The sequence below is a fragment of the Podarcis tiliguerta genome, assembly GCF_965153285.1.
Source record: "Podarcis tiliguerta genome assembly, chromosome: 13".
NCBI lineage: Eukaryota > Metazoa > Chordata > Lepidosauria > Squamata > Lacertidae > Podarcis > Podarcis tiliguerta.
The window spans coordinates 48,177,337-48,201,401 of NC_139546.1; the positions used below are offsets into that span (position 1 = coordinate 48,177,337).

Below are 24,065 nucleotides of genomic sequence, written 5' to 3' on the forward strand. Positions count from 1 at the left end.
GTCCAATCGAGGAGGGCATAGAGAGAGCCAGGAGGGGAGGGGAGGACTTGCAGAGTGCCGCTTCCCTCCCCAGCCCCGCCCTTCGAACAACGAAACAGCAGAAAAATTTCCGGCCACGTTTATTTTCAGAGTTGTCGTCGTAAAGGCCACTGCAGCATGTGCGCGTGAGAGGGGGGGTGCGGGTCGGGGCGGAAATCCCTCCCCTTCCCCCTCCGAATTCTTGGCCACGAGGAGATACAAAAAGAAGAAGAAACTAACGACGGAGACGAAGACGAGAGAGAGAGAAAAAAGTTTCCGAAAAGTTAGCGGGTTAGCACAGATCCGAGTGCAAATAACATGTAAACGCCACCCCAAGCCACATTTAAACAGACACGCTGTCGATAGGAACAGAGAAAGAGAAAGAGAGAACGTACCTGTTCGCATCAGACCCCCCCACCCTCTTGGCACAGTTCCACCCACCCTGCTGGGTTGGCATCATTCATCATCATCATTTTTTTTAAATTCACATGCTGGTGGGGAGAAAATCTGTAGCATTGGTAAAGTTAAGAGGCTGGGGAAGGGGGGAGAACGACCAAGGCATGAGGCATGGAGCCCCCCCCAAACCCACGCCCAGCACACAGGAGGAGCGAAGGAACACTGAACCCCCACAATTTGACACAGGCCCCAATCCCCCTCGCAGCGAGTGCAGGGGGAGAACTTAACTCCGTGGAAACCCCTCTGCCTCATTTCTGGGGAGGGGGGACTTGCCTTCCCCTCCCCACCGAAGCCCCCTCACATGTTTACAACCGCCGAGAGGGTCTGGTGTTTGCTTGGGAAGGGGCCAAGCACCAAGATACGCTTGCAAAGTTTGGTCCTCGAGTTTTACAGAGGGGTAACGCGGGGGGGTGCGCGGGGCCGGTCTCCCGTTCCCACGGCAAGCCCCCTTTCCCCTCCCCACGATACAATCTGTTCATATATATATATATATATATATATTTCATATATATAAATCTGTCTATATAAAACTCTTTACATTCGGCACGTAAGGTTATTTCAGGCAGGGGCGGGGCGGAGGGGGCGTCGGTGTTCACCACCCCTCCCCGAATCTGGAACTGAAGGAGGAAGGCGGGGGGGGGGGGGAAAGGTCCTCTCCCGTCTCCCAGCCCTCCGAGGAAGGGGACGGAGGGAAGGAAGGAGGGCGGTTTTCCCACAATGCATCACGACACCCAGGCTGCGAGCTGCTTCATTTCTTCGTCGTCGTCATCCACCACGGAGGCAGAGGCGGGCACTTTTGAGGCTGGCAAAATAATAATAATAATAATTTATTATTTGTACCCCGCCCATCTGGCTGGGTCTCCCCAGCCACTCTGGGCGGCTTCCAACAAAGATTAGAAATACATTAAAATGTCACACATTGAAAACTTCCCTGAACAGGGCTGCCTGAACGGAGGGAGGGAAAAGATGAAATCAAAATGTAGACACGGCGCTCCAAAACTTCAACCCTCTTCCAAATGCTCCTGCCTTTAATTAACGCCTTGCCTCGAGGTGCCTGTTTATTTACTGGATTTATATGGGCTTTGAAGACACTCGAACTCAGGACGCAAGGGAGAAACGTGCTAAGAGGAAGTCACGTTCGGCAAACCCTCACCGTGATCAACTCCTGCCTGGAAACCTATGTCCCCACTGTGGAAGGACGTGTGGATCCAGAATTGGCCTCGCTTACGGACTCACTGTTAAAGCTGTGTTTACGGAAGACCATCTTACTTGGCCACGAGTGATCGCTAAAGAAGATACAGTGGTACCTTAGCTGTCAAACTTAGTCCGTTCCGGGAGTCCCAAAACCCAGGCACAGCTTCTAGTTGGTTGCAAGATCTTCCTGCACTCAATCAGAAACTGCGTCGGACGTTTGGCTTCCAAAGAACGTTCACAAACATTCACAAACAGGTTTGCGGCGTTCAGGAGCCAAAACGTACGCGTACCAAGGCGTTTGAGAACCAAGGTACGACTGGAGTGCTTTCAGGCAGACGCCACAAAGCGGTTTCTGTAAGGTTACGACAAGAAGAACACGAACACACATACAAAGGGCCTTCTCTTTTTAAAAAGTCACAATATCCAGGCTCGATTAAGACCTTTGGAGATCCTAAGCACTTAAAAGCTTTTGGTGCCCCTATCCAATTCAAAACATAAGCCGTAAAATAAAATTATTTTACTCGAAACGAAGCAGAACCTACATTCAGGTGGAAAATGATGCTTATTTTTGTACGCTTCTACTTTACACCCCCCCCCCACTGCTCCAGATTTGTTGGGGCTGCCGCCCCACACCAGCCAGAGGCATGATGGGAGTTGTAGTCCAGCCATACTTTCAGTGACCCAGGTTGGCAAAAGCCAGAGCTTTGAGGGGAGCTGAAACAGCAGGCGACGCCATCCCAAGACCCAGGGGCTTGTGCCCACCTCGCTGCCTCCCCACGCCCCCTTACCTGGCACGCTGGGCAGGCGAGAGGCAGGCACGCTGGGCAGCTCGGGGGTCGGTTCCCCAACATTCAGCAGCTCCTTGTCCAAGTCTTCCTGCTCCATCTCCTCCAGCTCAGCTAACAGCTCGTCCTGAGGGCAGCAAAGGCAGGGGGATGAGTAGAAACACAAACAGGTATCCATTGCCACTTCTCCCCTCCAATGCCCACTGCCCCACTCCTCTGGGGCTCAGCCCCACCCCAAAAGGCGGATCTGCAGACCCATAACCAAACTCCCTCCTCCACGTTTCAGGAGGGAGAGTTCCCCCACTTTTAAAATTATTTTTATTAAAGGTTTTCTTGATTTACAAAAGTGTGTGCAATGTCTCTCATATACCGTATTTTTCGCTCTATAGGACGCACCAGACCATAAGACGCACCTAGTTTTTGGAGGAGGAAAACAAGAAAAAATAAATCTGAATCTCAGAAGCCAGAACAGCAAGAGGGATCGCTGCACAGTGAAAGCAGCAATCCCTCTTCCTGTTCTGGCTTCTGGGATAGCTGCTCAGCCTGCATTCGCTCCATAAGACGCACACAGATTTCCCCTTACTTTTTAGGAGGGAAAAAGTGAGTCTTATAGAGGAAAAAATACGGTGTATATATATATTTCCATGTAACATTTTTACAAGTCTGTTTCATTTGTTGAGACATTGGGAAGAAAAGGGGGAAAGAGGTGGGGGGGGAGATGAGTGGGGGTGGGGACGGGTGGCGATGTTTCTACAGTGGTACCTCTGGTTAAGTACTTAATTTGTTCTGGAGGTCCATACTTAACCTGAAACTGTTCTTAACCTGAAGCACCACTTTAGCCAATGGGGCCTCCCGCTGCCGCTGGCAGTCCAAGTAAGGCTGCTGATTGCTAAGCAAATCAGGCTCCTAAGCTTAAGCCAAGAAATAGTATTCTTTATGAAACTGAATACAGTGGTACCTCGGGTTAAGTACCTAATTCGCTCCGGAGGTCTGTTCTTAACCTGAAACTGTTCTTAACCTGAAGCACCACTTTAGCTAATGGGGCCTCCTGCTGCCGCTGCACGATTTCTGTTCTCATCCTGAAGCAAAGTTCTTAACCTGAAGCACTATTTCTGGGTTAGCGGAGTCTGTAACCTGAAGCGTATGTAACCTGAAGCGTATGTAACCCGAGGTACCACTGTACTTTATGTGGGGTTTTGTGTCAGCGTTGCTTGTGCAGGTTCTTTGCTGTTCGCTTGTGTTCCTTTGGTGATGAGAGAGGTTGGGGTGTGGGCCTAGGGTGTGGTTATTCATTTGTGATTGGCTGTGGGTGGGTGTTTTGGATCAGGTTAGCCATATTGATTTGTATGCCGTTGGTGGATTTTTGTCGTTGTCTTGTTGGGCTGTGTATGTGATAAAGGGGAGCCATACCGGGATAAAGGCGTCTTCTTCTGTTTGTCCCCGTGTCAGTTTCAGTTTATAGGTTATTTTTTCTAGCAGGGCTGTTTCCCATACTATTTGGTACCCTAGTGGTACCAACAACACCCTAGTGGTCCCAGGCCCTAAGGAAGTCAGATTAGCCTCAACCAGAGCCAGGGCCTTTTCAACTCTGGCTCCGGCCTGGTGGAACGCTCTGCCTCATGAGGCCAGGGCCCTGCGGGATCTGATTTCTTTCCGCAGGGCCTGTAAGACAGAGTTGTTCCGCCTGGCCTTTGGCTTGGAGCCAGTTTGATTCCCTCCCTCCCTCTCTTTCTTTTTTCTTTTCCTTCTCCTCCTGCGATGAGGCTACATTTTAATATTTTAATGTTCCATTATTTTAATGTTGTATTTTGCTTTTGTTTTTAAGTTGTAATCATTCATCTTGTCTTTAGTATTGCTTGTAAGCCGCTCAGAGCCCGGCCTTGGCTGGGGAGGGCGGGATATAAATAAAAAATTATTATTATTATTATTAGTATTATTATTATTATTATTACCCTTGGTCCACGCTTACTGCCTGACAGGTCTCTCCAGTGTCTGGCTATGATGCTTCTGGCTGCTGAAAGTAGGTGGGTTATGAGTTCTTTGTGGTGTAAGTGGGCATTATTGCCTTGGGAGGTGTTTAGTAAGGGTCCCCGGCTTTTGACGTTACCTCATCTACATCGTCCCCAAAGCCGACGGGCTTCGAGATGGCGTCCGAGATCTGCTGCGCGATGTCCTGCTGCTCTGTGATCTCGGCCATCAGGTCGTCCACTTTGTCGATGTCCCTGGAGAGACGGGGTGGGGTGAAAGGGTGAGACACAGAGGAAAGGGCAGCTGGGGTTGGGGGGCTGCTTTTGCCGTTGCACCGAAGCGCACCTCAAGAACAGGAAAGCCCGGGAGGCCAAAGGAGCTGGAAGATGGAGCAGGCAAGTGGTAAATCCGAGATCCAGGTCTGAAAATGCGAGCAGCCGCCACGAGACAAAATCCACAAGGCAGGACTAAGAAGGACGGAGCCAGCCTTTGAATGGGGAACCTTTCTTTAGCCAAGGGCCGCAATCCCACCAGGGCAACTTTCTGGGGGCCACAGGTCTGGACACACAGAAGCCTCTCCATCCTGGTTTGACCCGAGTTCAAAGACACAGACCAGCCAGGTAAGCTTACTGGAGGGGGGCTCTGAGATGGCCCAACAAGGGGCGTGGCCTGGGGCAAAGGATTCTGGGAGTTGTAGTTTGTTAAGGGCACTGGGCCCTATTCCCCCTCACAGAGCAGCCATTCCCAGAATCCCTGGGAAGAGAGTGTGGCTGTTAAACTGCCCCGACAACCATAGCTCTTGTGAAGGGAATAATGGGGTCTCTCAGCTCCCAGGATTCTTTGCGGGAAGCCACACCTGCCAGCACTGTGTGAGGGCATGCACATAGCCAGAAAGGGTCTCCTCCTTTGCACTTGGGGCTTGCTGCTCCCTCGGCCTTCTCTTTTGCCCTTTCCAGGCTCCACACAAGCACCCCATCTCCCTGCCCCCTCCAGGCAGCACAGGAGCCTGCCCTGAAGGCCCCACAGCCTCGGGACCCACATGTGCTGATGGGCTTCCTTCATGGCTCGGGCTGCGTCCGACATGGTCTTGAGCACTTCGGTGTTGGTGGTGGCGTTCTCGAGAGCCTCGCGCTGGAACTCGATGGTGGAGAGGGTCCCGTCGATTTGCCCCAGCTGCTGCTCGTAGCGTTTCTTCCGCTTGAGGGCTTGCAGGGCAGCTGGATCGAGAAGGGAGGGAAAGAGGCAAGGCGTTATTCTGTTTTTAATATTCAGCTGACAACTGCCCAGGGTGGCACCCAGTCAGATGGGTGGCATACAGTGGTGCCCCACAAGACAAATGCCTCGCAAGACGGAAAACCCGCAAGACGAAAGGGTTTTCCATCTGCAGAGGCGCTTCGCAAGACGAATTTCCCTATGGGCTTGCTTCACAAGACGAAAAATGACGAAAAAAATTGAATTTTTTTTTTGCTCCAAAACCCCTTATTCTGAAAGCATTTTAACAGCAAAACCGCTAATCCCCCACCCCTAAAAAAGCCGTTTTTAGCCCTTAAAGTGCCAATAGCGCTAATAGCGCTACTCCATCAATGGGCTTGCTTCGCAAGACGAAAAAACCGCAAGACGAAAAGACTCCCGGAACGGATTCTTTTCGTCTTGCGAGGCACCACTGTATTATTATTATTATTATTATTATTATTATTACTATTAGCAGGCATCAGTTCCATTTCCTCTCTGTCACAGCCCACCTCTTAAACTTTACAAACGCTCTATTTCCTCCTCTAAGGTTACAGGGTTCCCTTCATCAGAAATGTAGGATGTGCTGGAAACAGGAACACAGCTCCCTAAAATCCCCCAGCTTTCGTTTTGACATTGCTAAGTTTCTTTTTTTATTTTGTGTGTGTTTGTGTAATTGAATTTAAAGATCACATCACAAAAGAAAAAAGTAAATACACCACTTTATTTTATTTATATGCAAGATATGGCAACCAAAATGGTCAAAGGCCTGGAAACAATGCCTTATGAGGAACGGCTAAGGGAGCTGGGCATGTTTAGCCTGGAGAAGAGGAGGTTAAGGGGTGATATGATAGCCATGTTCAAATATATAAAAGGATGTCACATAGAGGAGGGAGAAAGGTTGTTTTCTGCTGCTCCAGAGAAGCGGACACGGAGCAATGGATCCAAACTACAAGAAAGAAGATTCCACCTAAACATTAGGAAGAACTTCCTGACAGTAAGAGCTGTTTGACAGTGGAATTTGCTGCCAAGGAGTGTGGTGGAGTCTCCTTCTTTGGAGGTCTTTAAGCAGAGGCTTGACAACCATATGCCAGGAGTGCTCTGATGGTGTTTCCTGCTTGGCAGGGGGTTGGACTCGATGGCCCTTGTGGTTTCTTCCAACTCTATGATTTACTTTTTGGTAACATTTTACTTTCTATATAACATATTTTTGCTAACCGGCGAGCGGTATATTTCCTTTCCTTTTCTTTTAACACTGCTAAGCTTCTAGTGCTTATGAAAGCGCAGCCCCCTCAAAGCTGCTGCTTTAGGGATGAAAGAAATTTCCATTTTTGTTTCCTTAGCCGGCCCCCTGCCTGAACCCCCCGTTCCCCATAGCACCTTCCACTGCTCCATTCACCTCTTTTGTTTTTCGTCCCATGTTTCTTGGCCGACTGAAGCTCCTGCTGAATCTTTTGCTCCAGGAATTCTTGTTTCTTGACAAGCACCTCCTCCGTCTCCCGCAGCTTCTGGATGGCCTCCTGCGGGGTAGGGGCTTTCGCCTTCTTACCTGGAAAGGGCCCCAGCCAGAGAGGGTGGGGAAGGGAGAAAACCAGAACGCCCATTATTCTTGCCCCATTAATCCTCCAGCATCAATCCAACCTATTTGAGAGCCAACAACAACAGGGACTAGAACCATTGCTTGGAAATGATAGCGCTTAAGGGAGACTGGTCAGCCCACCAAGCAGTACCCCAGGTGAATTATGGGCTTTTCCCAGCAGCCATCCTTCTCCTTCTCTCTCCATGACTCTCTTGCCCTGATTCAAAATGGTGGGGGGAAGCTGCCGCCCTACACCCAGAAACTGAGCACTGGGGAAGAAGATAAGTTAACCCTCCCCCCAAAAAGAGAGCTTTTTGAAAATATGGTACAGTCCACTCCCCCCCCCGAAAAAGCTTGGAATGAACCCTTCCCCTTCCTTTAATACGCTTCCCTCCTTTGTTTTTCTCCCTCCACCAAGCCAGATTCTTTTCCTCTCCTTCCTCCTCCCCCCAAGACACAAATGGTTTCTCCCAGCTGGCCGTGATCCCCTATGGCGATTGGGCGATACCACCCTCCTTCAAGGGGGGGAATGTAAATGTAGGGGCTCACCCTTCCCGAAGAGCTTTCCCAAGCCACTCATCTCGCCTGGTTGGTAATTCACTGGACTTCCTCTTCCGGCTTCATCCACCTCCCAGCCTTACACCGCCTCCATCCCCCCCCCACCAATCACATGACAACAGGGAAGGACCAGGGCAAAGAGATACAGTCTTCCTAGTTCTCTATACAGACATCAGGTTCCCAATATGAACTGGCTACACTCCTCTTACGTGCGGGGAAATGGGAGTGGAATTGCATTTTTTTAAAAAATGGGTTCGACCGAGACTCATTTATTAATTGCAGTTAATTCCTAATGAGGCTAATTAATCGTGGCCCAAGTCCTACTGATTTAATTTGGAATTCAGTGCAAATAACTTACTCTAGAGAAGACTGGGACCTACCCAGTGATGGGATTTTTTTTAAATTTAAAAACAAACAAACATCATGGCGGCTTCAAAGAGCAGCTGCGAAAGGAGAACCTCTCGCCCTGTTTGGATTTTGGCAATTGGGATTGGTTTTTAACCATAGGTTCCGACATCGCTCCACCACGCTTGCCCCGCACATGGGAGGTGGTTTTACAATGGAAACCGGAAGTTGAGATTGCGGGGAGCGTCCAATTAATGGTATCTCTTTGGACCAAATCTGGGCACGGGACAAAAACGTGGGCAGGGAAATCATATGACGTGATGTCTCTCCCTCTCTTCCCCCCTCCCTCTCTTAAAGGAGCCGCGCCGCCCTAAAGAACGTCCTGAAGCAGAATTTTGTTGTCTCGAAATTAAATTATGAATATCCATTTCGTACAGGGGCCATATGATCTACCTGGTTTTATGGGACTGAGTCCACATTAATCATTTTGCCTGCAGTTTGAAGGTCTCCACCCCGAGCTGCCCCACCCATCCCATAATAGCGCCCCGATCTTGAAAAAGCTGCGGGAGATTTAACAATCCAAGAGGTATAGCTTTCCACTGTGGAGGAGAGAATTTAACACTGATTTTCCATGTTTACTATACCGGATATGGAGATCCATTGATTCTCCTCTGTTTTAAGACTCCTATCTCCCACCATCCCTGTTTTATTGGCTGAGGCTGACATCCAAAAACATCTAGAATCCCCTAGATGTTAAAAGCACTTCTTTGTAATCTGGCTGACATGTCTCTTCCCACTTGGGCTCTGGGCATTCACACCTTTTCCTTAATGTATTGTTGTTGTTTAAATAAATCATGAATTGAAGATGTGATAAGAATTTTAAAGTCTTAGATATATAATAAATGTTCATAAATGTACCAACCAAGCACGTACATAGATCAGCACAGGAAGACCGACCTGAAACCGTTTTTGATTCCCAAACTGACCAAATGCTTTCTCTGCAAGATCAAAGGAAAATGGAAAAGCCTCCCCATTGTCTTTTCCTTCACAAATCCTGTCTTAAGGGTATGTCTGTGTTCGAATAGGGTGAGCCTGTGATCTGGCTCAGGAACTAAGGCTCCGCTGGGTATCCAATCAAGTGAGCATTAACAGGTAACCTGTAAGACGAGATAAACAACGCACTCAGATTTCTGCTGTAGACCGCCTTTTCTATGATGTATCTGAGGGGTGGTCTTGAGCTCCAGGGCAGGGAATTTAAAATGTCTATATAAGGACAGGCACACCTTTGTTCTGGGTCCCTCCTCCTTTCCTCCATGTGAGGGGAGCACCCTGTCGCAATAGATCAATAAAGATCAGGCTTACTAGCTGCTTTGCTTCTCAATATTCTCTGGTTGGCCTCTGTTATTTTCTCCTACCAATAGGGAACCTACGTAAGGACTCTATATGGGCTCTTGGACACCCCATAAGGGAAAAAGGGCAGATTTTGTTTACAACAAAGACAAGCATGTCTCTGGCCATGTGCAAAGTACACCTTCCCCAGCAGTAACTGCAGCTCAGCACTGTGAGCATATTGAGGGTGAAAGACCGTAGGGCCTGGCCATTGCTTTTAATAATAATAAAAAAGGGGGGGGAGCATTGGGCCTGACTGACCTGATCCTGGATATTGCATTTAAAAAAACAGAAAGTGTTACCGGAAAAATCCGAGGGCTCCCTTGGACAAAAAGTAAAGACACCAACCAGAGTAAATTGGAGCAAATCAGCAGCCTGTAGGCTTGGCCTTTATTGAACTGTTGCAGCAGGGTGTTCCCCTCACTCGCAGGAGAGAGGAAAGACACAGAAAATGGTGTGCAAGACCTTATAAAAACTTTTGAAATTCCCCTCCTCTAGGTCAAGCCCACCCCCAGAAACATCATGCATACATTACAGAAAGGAGGGGTTGAGGGAGGAGTTGTGGTGGTAACCTGAGTGTCCTGTCACCTGGCTGGTTCCCTTTTCCCCCTCCGCATGAGTCATTTCCTGGACAAAAGGTAGTCGCAGTTTCTTGCCCCCTGAGGGAAATCTGATCATGCTGAATCCACTCCCATATGCAAGTTCTTTGTGATTTTTGATTGTCTTCTGTCTGGGACCATCAGGGTTGGCATAGCAACTGGGCAGGGCTCCTGTGGATGTGCTGCTATGCTCAAGGGATTATGGTGGCCTGTATCAAACCTTCCCCATTTTGTAGTCTTTCCTTCATGTAGTAAAATAAAAGTGGAACAGTGCAAATCCGATGTATGGTTGATTTTCTATGAATTTATAACAGAAGTGTAGCGTATGTAGTGTGTGAGTGTGTGTGAAGTTTGTACAAACTGAATGATGGGGGGGGGGGGTTCTGCTACAAAAGCAAAAACAAACCCACACTACTCATGACTTTTAGGAGATGCATTGCATTGCCTGATTGAAAGAGCAGAGTAAAGATATCGCAAGAAGCACAATTCTGCCGACTCTTCTGTGTATTCCTTTGTTCTCTGCGCTTGGTTCTTAACAAACGTTATATCAATTTTACGCGATAAATAAATGTCTCATCCCACAGTGAGAGAGAAAGCGGAAGCGAACCTTAACCTGTTCCTGCCTACCTCAGCCAATGAGAAATCAGCAACCCACCAGACAGTTTTGGCCCTCTGGAAGTTTGGGGCTGGAGCTCCCATCAGCCCAGAGTTCACAGAGTGGTAGAATTGTCGAGTTAGAAGGGACCCCAGGGTCATCTAGTCCAACCCCCAGCAATGCAGGGATCTCAACTGAAGCATCCATGGCAGGTGGCCACCCAACCTCTGCTTAAAAAACTCCAGTGAAGGAGCATTGTATTCCAAAACAACTGGAAGGTGCAAGGTTGGCAAAGGCTGCCACAGGAATATAGCCTGGGAGTCATTTTGGACTCACCGCTGTCCATGGAGGCGCAGGTCAATTCTGTGTCCAGGGCAGCTGTCTACCAGCTCCATCTGGTATGCAGGATGAGACCCTACTTGCCTGCAGACTGTCTCGCCAGAGTGGTGCATGCTCTGGTTATCTCCTGCTTGGACTACTGCAATGCGCTCTACGTGGGGCTACCTTTGCAGGTGACCCGGAAACTGCAACTAATCCAGAATGTGGCAGCCAGACTGGTCACCGGGAGCGGCTGCTGGGACCATGTAACAGCAGTCGTAAAAGACTTGCATTGGCTCCCAGGACGTTTCCGAGCACAATTAAGTGTTGGTGCTGGCCTTGAAAGCCCTAAATGACCCCCCAGTATACCTGAAGAAGAGTCTCCACCCCCCATCGTTCAGCCCTGACACTGAGGTCCAGCTCCGAGGGCCTTCTGGCAATTCCCTTCTTGCGAGAAGTGAGGTTACAGGGAACCTGGCAGAGGGCCTTCTCGGTAGTGGCGCCCGCCCTGTGGAACACCCTCCCACCAGATGTCAAGGAAATAAACAACTACCTGACTTTTAGAAGACATCTGAAGGCAGCTCTGTTTAGGGAAGTTTTTAATGTTTGATGTTTTATCGTGTTTTTCATATTCTATTGGACAAGGATCTGGGATCACATTAAATTCTGGGATCAAATTCTGTGCAATTGCCATTAGGGAAGAAGCTGTCCTTTCATAATGATTAAGGTTTTACATGATAATTTTAAGTTATATGTTAATGACTAAGTTTTAATTTATATATTTTTAAACTGTTGCTATATCTGTATTGTCCCTCTTATACCTAATTGCAAATTCAAATGTATCCCTATCGTGTTTTATGACTTCCTTGATATTGCATGTGGGCTGGAACTGGTCTGTGACCGAAATAATAAAATTCATTCATTCAACATTCTATTGGAAGCCGCTCAGAATGGCTGGGGAAACCCAGCCAGATGGGCGGGGTATAAATAATAAATTATTATATTATTATTACGTTATTTGGTGCCTGTTAAAAATATTTGTTTAGGCAAGGCTATCCAGAAGAATAGCATGTTGACATGCATTTTAATCTGGTTTTTATCTTACTGTTGATGTGGCTTTTTAAAAATCCTTTAGGTATTTCTCAACCGATTCTTTTCCCTTTGATTTCATTGTTTTATTCTGTTTATAAACCACTTCCGACATTGTTGTCGTTGCCTTTCTACAGTAAAGCAGCGCATGAATTTTACAAAGCAGACAAATGAATAAAACTGGAACATCACCCCACCCCACCCCGCTTTCACAGTGCCTGTCGTCTTCTGCCGGCTCGGAATCTGGAGGGGACGTGGATCAGTTGTTGGGGAACAGGAGCGTGGCAAGGTGTAGGGGTGCCGATATCCAGAGTGTGGGGGTCAGGTGGGATTGCTATGAGGAATTATGAAAAATGAAGCAGGCCATTGTGTCCGCGATGAAAGCATTGCATTGACTGGGTTTGATCTATTGACAATAGGTTCTGATTGAGCCTCTCCACCTCTGCCATTTGCTTTCTACCTGAAAGGCACATATAAGCATTCTAAACACAGACCAGTTGCCAGTTGGTTCATCAGGCATCCTGGGTCATAAAGATAGTAGGTAGCTTCTTTGATGTAGTTTGGGTGGTGCTGTTGGTTAAACCACAGAGCCTAGGACTTGCCGATCAGAAGGTCGGCGGTTCGAATCCTTGCAACGGGGTGAGCTCCCGTTGTTCGGTCCCTGCTCCTGCCAACCTAGCAGTTCGAAAGCATGTCAGACTGCAAGTAGATAAATAGGTACCGCTCCGGCAGGAAGGTAAACGGCGTTTCCGTGCGCTGCTCTGGTTCACCAGAAGCGGCTCAGTCATGCTGGCCACATGACCCAGAAGCTGGACACTGGCTCTCTCAGCCAATAAAGTGAGATGAGCGCCGCAACCCCAGAGTCGGCCATGACTGGACCTAAGGGTCAGGGGTCCTTTTACCTTTACCTTTAAAGGCCAGGAAGAGAGTTCACAAGGAGATGGTAAATACTCTTTTCCTTGCCATCCTTCTTTCCCTGCCTGTTTATGACCTCTGGGTTTTGCTGAATGCATTCCTCTAGTCCTGTTTTCTTTACTCTCAGATATGTATGCATGCTCAAAGTAGTCTTTGTAGTTAACAGGATTTCTTCTGATCTGACTTTGTCCCACGTGGGGTTTTTTGAAACGCTCAGAGGAAATCTGATTGGTTCTTATGAACACTGTGTAAAAAGTCCTTTTGTGAATAAAACGACCTGGGCCGAGGGGTGGAGAAAGATTATTATTATTATTGGCACCTCTCCCCAGAGTCTTGCTGGCCAAGCATCGTGTGTACAGTGGTACCTCAGGTGACATATGCTTCAGGTTACAGACTCCACTAACCCAGAAATAGTGCTTCAGGTTAAGAACTTTGCTTCAGGATGAGAACAGAAACCGGGCTCTGGCGGCACGGCAGCAGCGGGAGGCCCCATTAGCTAAAGTGGTGCTTCAGGTTAAGAACAGTTTCAGGTTAAGTACGGACCTCCGGATCGAATTAAGTACTTAACCCGAGGTACCACTGTCTTTTATTCATCAGAGTCCAATCCTTCCGTTGCGTTGGGAACGCTACAGCAAGGTGCCTATCAGGTAAGTCCAGGCTGTTTACACGCGTGTAAAAAGATGCGCGGCAGGGAAACACGTAGAGGATTTATTGCACGGGGTCAAAATCCCGTCCCTGCCAACACACCCCACACATGACGAGAGAGGTCCGGTTTGCGTCAGCCGCAGGCGGCACTCAGGAGCGAGCGAAGGCTTCAAGGCCCTGTTTCAGGAGGGACAGGTTCATGCCGTTGGGGACGAGGATACATGTGACTCCTACGTGGAAGCGAAATAGGGGGAAAATAGATTGCACATCTCCCCACCCCCCGACTTATTCAGAGTCAGCCTTGGGGTCCGCTTAGCTCAGGCTTGTCTCCCTTGACCTACAGCAGCTCCCAAGAGTGAGGCGGGCGCCCCCTTTGCCCCACAGACAGCAGCCTAGGGGCGAGGGGGTCACACGCAGCGGGCACATTTCTCCCCGTTACCTAATTTGCTGACGTCGTAAATGTTGCGGCTCTCGTCGTCAAAGAAGAGCATCTGCGAAAAGGGAACCCCGGTTTGTTGAGACAACCTGTGGAGGAACAGGCGGAGGGCAGAATGAGAACTCGCCGTCCCGTAGCTCCCATAGACCAGCCTTGCTAATGGGGTGACCTCCGTCAGTGGTGTCCAAACTTTTTTCACAGAGGGCCAGATTTGATGAAGTGAAGGGCCGTGAGGGCAGACCAAAGGGCCAACCAAAGTCGTTAACCTTTTTTTTAGGGTTGAAGTTGGTGAGCTTTTTTTTTTAGGATTTTACTCCAGGAAATAAACTGCCACAGGGGCCGGATTAAACCGTACTACCAAAATGATTAAGGTTTTAGGTTATATTTTAGTGATCAATATTTAATATATATTTTTAACGGCTGCTATACAGTGGTACCTCGGGTTACATACGCTTCAGGTTACATACGCTTCAGGTTACAGACTCCACTAACCCAGAAATAGTACCTCGGGTTAAGAACTTTGCTTCAGGATGAGAACAGAAATCGTGCTCCGGCGGTGCGGCAGCAGCAGGAGGCTCCATTAGCTAAAGTGGTGCTTCAGCTTAAGAACAGTTTCAGGTTTAGAACGGACCTCCGGAACGAACTAAGTACTTAACCCGAGGTACCACTGTATCTGAATTGTCTCTGTTATACCCAATTGCAATTCAATGTATTCCTGTTGTGTTTTATGATTTCCCTGATATTGTAAGTGAGCCAGAACTGGACCGTAATAATAAAAAAATTCAAATAAACCAACCGGCGGGCAGGATTAGGCCCAAGAAACGGACGGAACTTGGGGGACATTACTGTGGGGGCGTACAAAGAGTCAATGGCCCAGCTGGTCCGGGCTCCTGTTTTCACAGCCGCCCCCCCTCTATGCCCCCCCATCCTACAGGATGTAGGTCTTCCCTTACTTCCCAAAGTGGGTGACTTTGCTGCCCGGGTAGATCTCTGCGTAGCGGATGAAGCGGTTCAGGCCGAAGAGATCCAACAGCTGATTAGCCCCCCGGATCTCACCTGTCATAGGAAGAGAGAGGGAGGGGTGGAGAGATTCATATTTGAAATCGCTTATTCATCTTGTTTATTAAATAATACCCCCCTTGCAGACGACTGCAGTGCCCGTAGATGGGCAGTCAAGTCGTGCATCCGTAGCAGGGACCTGAGGAGAAATGACCGCTGGGAGGAGAACGGAGAGAAGAATCATAGAATCATAGAGTTGGAAGAGACCACCAGGGCCATCGAGTCCAACCCCCTGCCAAGCAGGAAACACCATCAGAGCACTCCTGACATATGGTTGTCAAGCCTCTGCTTAAAGACCTCCAAAGAAGGAGACTCCACCACACTCCTTGGCAGCAAATTCCACTGTCAAACAGCTCTTACTGTCAGGAAGTTCTTCCTAATGTTTAGGTGGAATCTTCTTTCTTGTAGTTTGGATCCATTGCTCCGTGTCCGCTTCTCTGGAGCAGCAGAAAACAACCTTTCTCCCTCCTCTCTGTGACATCCTTTTATATATTTGAACATGGCTATCATATCACTCCTTAACCTCCTCTTCTCCAGGCTAAACATGCCCAGCTCCCTTAGCCGTTCCTCATAAGGCATCGTTTCCAGGCCTTTGACCATTTTGGTTGCTCTCCTCTGGACACAAGAAATACAGTGGTAACTCGGGTTACATACACTTCAAGTTACAGACTCTGCTAACCCAGATATAATACCTCGAGTTAAGAACTTTGCTTCAGGATCAAAACAGAAATCATGCTCCAGCGGCGCAGCGGCAGCAGGAGGCCCCATTAGCTAAAGTGGTGCTTCAGGTTAAGAACAGTTTCAGGTTAAGAACGGACCTCCGGAACGAATTCAGTACTTAACCCGAGGTACCACTGTACCACGATGCAACCAGACACCTTACTCTGCTCCGACTGCAACAAAACATGTCTCTCCCATATCATCTCTGCAGCAACAGCAGGCAACATCTTGACCTCACCCCCAAAGGAGCATTCTTCCATTGTCTCCCATCGTCAACCCAGGTTAAATTTGTAAGCTCAGGGATTTTTCTCAGCCGGAAATCAAGTTCCGGCACCTCTCAGGTCAGTGCCACTGCCGTTGTAAGATAGGCGTTCACGCCGAGTTCCTCTTTCTTCTAGGAAAATAGCACCGCAATCCGAAGATCGCAGGGTGGTTCACAACACAAAAGGAGAACACAAAATGCGTAGTGAAATCAAGGACAAGAAAGGAAAGCAAGCCAGTAAACCGTCCCACAAACACATTGAAAAGGACTTCATAGGGACTAGTCACACAACGGAACACCTCAGTGTTCTGCCCAGACACTGAGGTCCAGCTCTGAGGGCCTTCAGGCGGTTCCCTCACTGTGAGAAGCCCAGTTACAGGGAACCAGGCAGAGGGCCTTCTCGGTGGTGGCGCCCGCCCTGTGGAACGCCCTCCCATCAGATGTCAAAGAGAAAAACAACTCCCAAACTTTTAGAAGACATCTGAAGGCAGCCCTGTTTAGGGAAGCTTTTAATGTTTGATGTATCACAGTATTTTAATATTCTTTTGGAAGCCGCCCAGAGTGGCTGGGGGGACCCAGCCAGATGGGCGGAGTATAAATAATAAATAATAATAATAATAATAATAATAATAATAATAATATTTAAATAAATAAATTAATTAATAATAATAATAATAATAATAATAATAATAATAACAATAATAAACACTCGAGATTAGGGTGGTCGGCAAGCAGCAAACATGGTGTGGATGTCCCTGTTGACATGGAGTCCAAGCCAAGTAACCCAGAATAAATGGAGGCGGTTTGGGGTCCGCAGGGATGGGTGCAGGATCTCGACTCACCGTGAGGCAGCCGCCATAGGGATCCCCTCCGCTTGCAGCTGCTCCAGCACAGCTGGCACCTCAGGGTACAGATTTATGGGTCGCATGCTGCGGTCTCGTATTGAGCCATCGCTGAGGGGAACATTGTCAAAAGAGTCATGAGGTTTGTTGCCTTTAAAACAACAAAAAAAGTGTCAGGATGGTACAGTGGTGCCTCGCAAGACGAAAAGAATCCGTTCTGTGAGTCTCTTTGTCTAGCGGTTTTTTCGTCTTGCAAAGCAAGCCCATTAGCGGATTAGCGGTTTAGCGCTATTAGCGGTTTAGCGGCTATTAGCGGCTATTAAAGGCTTAAGGGATTAGCGGATTAGCTGCTAAAAGGCTATTAGCAGCTTAGTGCCTTAGAAAAAGGGGGTGGGGAGCGGAAAAAACAACCCAGGAATCGCAAGACATTTTCGTCTTGCGAAGCAAGCCCATAGCAAATTCGTCCTGCGAAGCACCTCCAAAACGGAAAACCCTTTCGTCTAGCGGGTTTTCCATCTTGCGAGGCATTCGTCTTGCGGGGCACCACTGTATATGTGTTTTTAACATGGCAGAAATCCAACAGATACAGTTTTCCCCAGGGCACAAAGGAGAGCTTCACCTGTTGGGTTCCTGCCTACTGCATGGCGTTTAGGGGCACAGAGCCCTTTAAACATAAAACAAACATCAGGGTCTCCTCCCCATGTGGGTGGAATAAACAGCTCCCCCAAAGGCCCTTTGTATTGTGCATTAATGACAATTTGTGCTCAAGATGGTTTCAGAGAAGTTAGACACAGAACTCCCGTTTGACATTGTTATGGGGTTTGGACACCCCAATTGGCACATGCCCCGTAACCTGCTGATGAAATCCTGCATCTTTTTAATAATAATAATAATAATAATAATAATAATAATAATAATAATAATTTATTATTTGTACCCCGCCCATCTGGCTGAGTTTCCCCAGCCACTCTGGGCGGCTTCCACAAAGACCAAAAATACACTAAGATGTCACACATTAAAAACTTCCCTGAACAGGGTTGCCTTAAGATGTCTCCTGAATGTCAGGTAGTTGTTTATCGCTTTGATATCTGATGGGAGGGCGTTCCACAGAGCGGGCGCCACTACCGAGAAGGCCCTCTGCCTGGTTCCCTTTAGCTTTGCTTCTCGCAGTGAGGGAACCACCAGAAGGCCCTCGGAGCTGGACCTCAGTGTCCAGGCTGGACGATGGGGGTGGAGACGCTCCTTCAGATATACTGGGCCAAGGCCGTTTAGGGCTTTCGAGGTCAACACCAACACTTTGAATTGTGTTCGGAAAGATCCTGGGAGCCAATGTAGGTCTTTCAAGACCGGTGTTATGTGGTCTCGGCGGCCGTTCCCAGTCAGCAGTCTAGCTGCCGCATTCTGGATTAGTTGTAGTTTCTAGGTCACCATCAAAGGTAGCCCCACATAGAGCGCATGGCAGTAGTCCAAGCGGGAGATAACCAGAGCATGCACCACTCTGGCCAGACAGTTTGCAGGCAGGGAGGGTCTCATCCTGTGTACCACCTGGAGCTGATAAGCAGCTGCCCTGGACACAGAATTGACCTGCACCTCCATGGACAGCGTTGAGTCCAAAATGGCTCCCAGGCTGTGCACCTGGTCCTTTGGGGGCACAGTTCCCCCATTCAGGACCAGGGAGATATAAACAGCGTTCCAGTTTATGTATTTATTTTGCCCCGCTTTCGTTGCATAACAGCACAACAGTTGCCCACACGGATGACAAGGACGTGGTAACCTTAGAGAAGCATCGCACCAGGGAATCTAATAAGCGGCACGATGTGTGTGGACCGCCCAGTATAAATCCATCACTATTTATTTCATAAAATTTGTAAAAATTGATTGTAAAAGAACAACAACCAACCCCTCAAAGAGGTTTGCCAAAAAGTTAAAACAATGCAATTACCAGTAAGAAGAATTAACAACAATTTAAGACTTTTGATAAATGAAAATGAACTAAAAACAGATTAAAATGCACATCCGTGTGAGTCAATGACAGGCCTAGGCAAACTCGGCCCTCCAGATGTTTTGGGACTACAACTCCCATCATCCCTAGCTAGCAGGACCAGAGGTCAGGGATGATGGGAGTTGTAGTCCCAAAACATCTGGAGGGCCGAGTTTGCCTATGCCTGGTCAATGAGACGCTGCAGAAAAACTCCCTCAAAAAACAATGCCAGTCCTATAAACTCTCCATATTATTATTATTATTATTATTATTATTATTATTATTATTATTATTATTAAATTTGTATACCACCTCTTCATCTGAAGATCTCACCTGCTTTTCTGGAAGGGGGGGTCCACATGGGTGTCCACCCAGAAGGGCCACAGGGTGTAATCTGTAAGAGAGAGGTCAGTTGACCTTGAATTCCCCTAACCCCCAAAACATAAGCATAAAATTTCATGTTTTTTGCCTGCTTCACTCATTCCCATTCTTCCCAAATTGTCTCCTTTTACTACACAGATTCTGCTTGTTGAAGGCAGAATCTATGGGGGGTGGGATCCTCAGCCCGAGGGCCAGACAACCTTCTGATTCCTTTATTATTTTATTCACATAATATACATTCTTTACAACAAACAACGCCAAAATAAACAGACAACTCCAGAATAAAATCATATGTAACGAAACCACAAGTCTCATGTTTTCATTTCCACTGTTCTCCTCTCTGATACCTTTACTTGATATTGCTTGCTGCTTTCTGCTTTCTGCTTTCCTTATAGAATCTATATAAAAATTTAAATCTCTTAAATCCTATACCAATCTTAAACAATTTCCATTAATCCCTTCACCTCCTCCCCCACAGCCCACCCGTGTGCGATCTTCTTTACCTGGAATTATTTTTGTTATTGTTGCGTTATTCACTTTATTTGTTATTCCATCCTTAGTATATTATTATCCTATCTCCTTGCGCCTTTTAAACTTTTTGCATATTATTTTTTAAGCTCCGAGGGCCGGACAACTTTCTGGGGGCCACATGTGCAAAGCGGGCAGAGGCAGAAATGGATGGGGCAATGAGTGCGAATTTTACCTTTGTAGAGTGAGCCAGTTTCTACATTCCCACCCAGACATTCCCTGGCTATCCCTCCATCTAGGCAACTACCAGACTTCAAGGACACATTTCCCGGCAGAAATACTCCAGGAGGGTATGAAGCAAGAGTATAGGATTGTCGAGCTGGACGGGACCCCAGTGGTCATCTAGTCCAACCCCGTGCAAGGAAGGAAAGTTTTGCCCAAGGTGACCTGAGATTAAGAGCTTCATGCTCAGTAGGGGCTGAGGTTGAGGAGGGTGTTTGGTCCGAGGTGAAAGCCCTCGGGGGCCAGACAGAGGAGCTTGGAGGGCCACCTGGATTTCCCCCACCCAAACAAACACACCTTAACATAACAGTTGCAGAGCAGGAAGGAATAAAGGCCTTGAACAAACACAACGCGGGAGAACTACACCTGTTGATCCTCTGCCTGTGGCAAAGCTGTTCCAGGCGGAAAGCAAAACGGTGGGAGATCGTGGAACTTCCTTGGGAGTTAGAATCATAGAATCATAGAGTTGGAAGAGACCACAAGGGCCATCGAGTCCAACCCCCTGCCAAGCAGGAAACACCACCAGAGCACTCCTGACATATGGTTGTCAAGCCTCTGCTTAAAGACCTCCAAAGAAGGAGACTCCACCACACTCCTTGGCAGCAAATTCCACTGTCGAACAGCTCTTACTGTCAGGAAGTTCTTCCTAATGTTGAGGTGGAATCTTCTTTCTTGTAGTTTGGATCCATTTCTCCATGTCCGCTTCTCTGGAGCAGCAGAAAACCTTTCTCCCTCCTCTATGTGACATCCTTTTATATATTTGAACATGGCTATCATATCACCCCTTAACCTCCTCTTCTCCAGGCTAAACATGCCCAGCTCCCTTAGCCGTTCCTCATAAGGCATCGTTTCCAGGCCTTTGACCATTTTGGTTGCCCTCCTCTGGACACGTTCTAGTTTGTCAGGGTCCTTCTTGAACTGTGGTGCCCAGAACTGGACACAGTACTCCAGGTGAGGTCTGACCAGAGCAGAATACAGTGGCACTATAACTTCCCTTGATCTAGATGCTATACTCCTATTGATGCAGCCCAGAATTGCATTGGCTTTTTTAGCTGCCGCGTCACACTGTTGGCAAATTTCTTTCACCCCAAACTTAGGACCCCCCCCCCCGCACAATTCAAGGGTCCTTCCACCACATCAATACATTTTCCCCAGGGATGTTTGTTTGTGTATACAGGATGAGCCCCAAAGCAACGACGGAGCAACTTACCCAAGTCAAACACAACCAACGACGGCCGTTTGCTCATGTCCTTTCTATTTCCAGGAAAAAAAAGAAGGGGAAAAAGAGACTTTGCTCCTCTCTCTTTTTTTTTTTTTTTAAAAAGGAGGCAATCAGGGGCCGGCGGAGCTGCAGATCTGGCCCCCGCTTTCTTCCTGCGAGGAGCACAACGGGAGATGCAGAATCCGGCCCTCCAGGAACCAGCAGATCGGCGGCGGATGAATGACAGGCTGCCTGTCATTCGGGCGCTTCCTCTTCCACTTGATCGCCGAGGAGCCACGTGCTGCTGCTGCTGCGGAAATTCCGGATGCAAACAGCGGCTGCGAGAGCGTTCCAGGGCCTCCCCCGGGTTAACCCCTTCAGTCCCGGGGGGTTGTGGAGGGGGCAGAAGATTGTCAGCACAGCAGGACTCCCCCCCCCCTTCTCTTTTTTTTAAAAAGCATGGGTTGTGATTGTTGCAGGAATTGGCAGCTAGGGAAAGGCGAGGACGGTGGATTTTGTCATGCTTACGATCATGCTAATCATGTTAATCATGCTGCTTTAAATGCGTATGTTATATTTAACTTCGTTTAGCAATGCTCTTTTCCCCCTTTTGAAATGTTTTAAGATTTGTTTTTCTTCGCTTTGTTTCAAACATGTCTTCTGTAGTTGACCTCCTTTGTAATGCTTTATTTTGAAAATCTTTTAAGGTAATATTTTAGTTTTCTGTTAATTATGTTGCTTTGACTGTATACTCTATATTTGATTTCCTTCAGAAATGTTTGATTCTGGATTGTTTTATTGAAGTTTTAATATGCTGTAAACCGCTTTGGGATTTTTTCTTTAAAATATAAAGTGGTATAGACATGAAATAAATAATAATTTTGTGCACGCTTGAATAAAATTCTGATTGCAGCTGCTCTTTAAAGGATTATTATTTTGGTGCTATATATAAAATGTTAATTTGGGCATTGTATAAATATATATTTAAAACTTGGGCACCTCTTTAAACAAAAAAGAAAATTTGGGTGCTATATAACATTCTAGTTTGGGTGCGATTTAGTTTTATTTTGGGCACCTCTCTAAAAAATGGTTTTTTAAATTTTGGGCATGCTTTAATTTTTTTTTCTAATTCAAGCACCTCTTTAAATAAAGCGACAATGATCTTTCTGTTGGGATTAAAGGGAACATAGCAGAATATCAGGAGTGATTTAAGAATTTTTTTACTGCAGGTTTTATATTTGGCTTTCAAGCTGTTTTTAGGATGTCGTAAACTGCTGGAGCGGTTTTCTTCAAAACATGGAAGTTTGCCTTAAAACCACCCAAATAAATACATCTGTGGCATCCAGATTTGCTAGATACAGTGTTAAGAAGAGCTCTGTCTCAGAAAGTCATCCAGAGCTATGAACCTCAGATGTCAGAGGAAGAGTGGGGCAGACCTATTTAGGATTGTACTGGACCAGTCAACTCATTTCTGGGAACAGGCTGTGACTTCTTCCATGTGGCATCTCCTGTGTTTAAAAGACACAAGGAAAGTGTTTTGAGGGTGCAGTTTGGTGGAGAGATGTGGGTGGCACTGTGGGTTAAACCACAGAGCCTAGGACTTGCCAATGAGGTTGGCGGTTCGAATCCCTGCGATGGGGTGAGCTCCCGTTGCTCGGTCCCTGCTCCTGCCAACCGAGCAGTTCGAAAGCACATCAAAGTGCAAGTAGATAAATAGGTACCACTCCGGCGGGAAGGTAAACAGTGTTTCCATGCACTGATCTGGTTCGCCAGAAGCGGCTTAGTCATGCTGGCCACATGACCCGGAAGCTGTACGCCGGCTCCCTCGGCCAATAAAGCGAGATGAGCGCTGCAACCCCAGAGTCGGCCACGACTGGACCTAATGGTCAGGGGTCCCTTTACCTATGGCAGGGAGCGCCAACGTGGTGCTGTCTGGAAGTTGGGACTCCCAACTCTCATGCGCCCAGGCAGAACGGCCAATGGCCAAGGATGATGGGAATTGTAGTTCAACACCCAGAGGCAATGCCCTTGGCTGGGTCGACGTCAAGTCATTTGCCAACACACAGCAAGGATCTGCAGTCAAGCTCCCTGGCGCCAGCGCTTTCTCTCATCCAAATAAGGCAAAAATCCTCACAAACCCTAAAAATTTCACAACAGGAAATGAACATTTGGGGAGTTTGCTCTGCTTCCAACACCGTCCTTTTGTATAAATGATGTAGTGGGGGAACGTCTTGATGTATACACGGACAGGCAGCCCATGTGTGAAGAGATGTAAAAAGAGGCTGCTGCGGAAGGATTTTGCTAGGAGAATCCAATTACTCAAACTGTTTGTGCCGGAAAAACTCTGCCTCGGGTCACTGAGAGGTAGCAGAAACTCTTCCCACCGAGTCAGGCATCCAGCTCTGTTAACGGAGCCCTACTTTCCGTCTGAAATTTAATTTCTACGCCTATGTCAAACTGAGGCGAAGGAATGTCTCTCTATAAGCCTGTGTTAATACTTAATAGCCTGGCAAACTCCACATTTATTTGGCCCGCTGTGATTCTGACCCAATAAAAGCCGCCTTAAACATTTCAACGGGAGGGGTTAACTGAAGGAAATCCACTACTGTCATGGTTCCTTTCGCAAAAAAGTCTGGGAACTGCAGCTCTGTTAGCCCTTGTTGCTCTGTGCATACATATACAGTGGTACCTCGGGTTAAGTACTTAATTCGTTCCGGAGGTCCGTTCTTAACCTGAAACTGTTCTTAACC

At 47.6% G+C, this 24,065-nt stretch overlaps 3 protein-coding genes across 3 annotated transcripts in view; 1 reads left to right on the plus strand and 2 right to left on the minus strand.

Moving 5' to 3' along the window:
* The window catches only part of GMPR2 (guanosine monophosphate reductase 2), a 269,008-nt gene that overhangs the window by 219,648 nt on the left and 25,295 nt on the right, over positions 1-24,065 (plus strand). The gene's annotated exons all lie outside the window — the stretch shown is intronic.
* CHMP4A (charged multivesicular body protein 4A) lies at positions 103-7,921 on the minus strand. The gene is made up of 6 exons (XM_083410798.1): positions 7,780-7,921; positions 7,051-7,200; positions 5,461-5,638; positions 4,561-4,675; positions 2,457-2,580; positions 103-1,276 (listed from the first exon to the last, which is right to left on the minus strand). Exons 1-6 carry the CDS (start codon positions 7,808-7,810, stop codon positions 1,197-1,199), a joined length of 678 nt encoding a protein of 225 aa, XP_083266924.1. The 5' UTR covers positions 7,811-7,921; the 3' UTR covers positions 103-1,196.
* Positions 13,731-21,614, minus strand: MDP1 (magnesium dependent phosphatase 1). Its single transcript, XM_083410794.1, has 6 exons — positions 21,325-21,614; positions 19,317-19,377; positions 17,002-17,113; positions 15,073-15,179; positions 14,123-14,208; positions 13,731-13,913 (listed from the first exon to the last, which is right to left on the minus strand). The coding sequence occupies exons 1-6, from the start codon at positions 21,572-21,574 to the stop codon at positions 13,834-13,836; spliced, it is 696 nt and encodes a 231-aa protein (XP_083266920.1). The 5' UTR covers positions 21,575-21,614; the 3' UTR covers positions 13,731-13,833.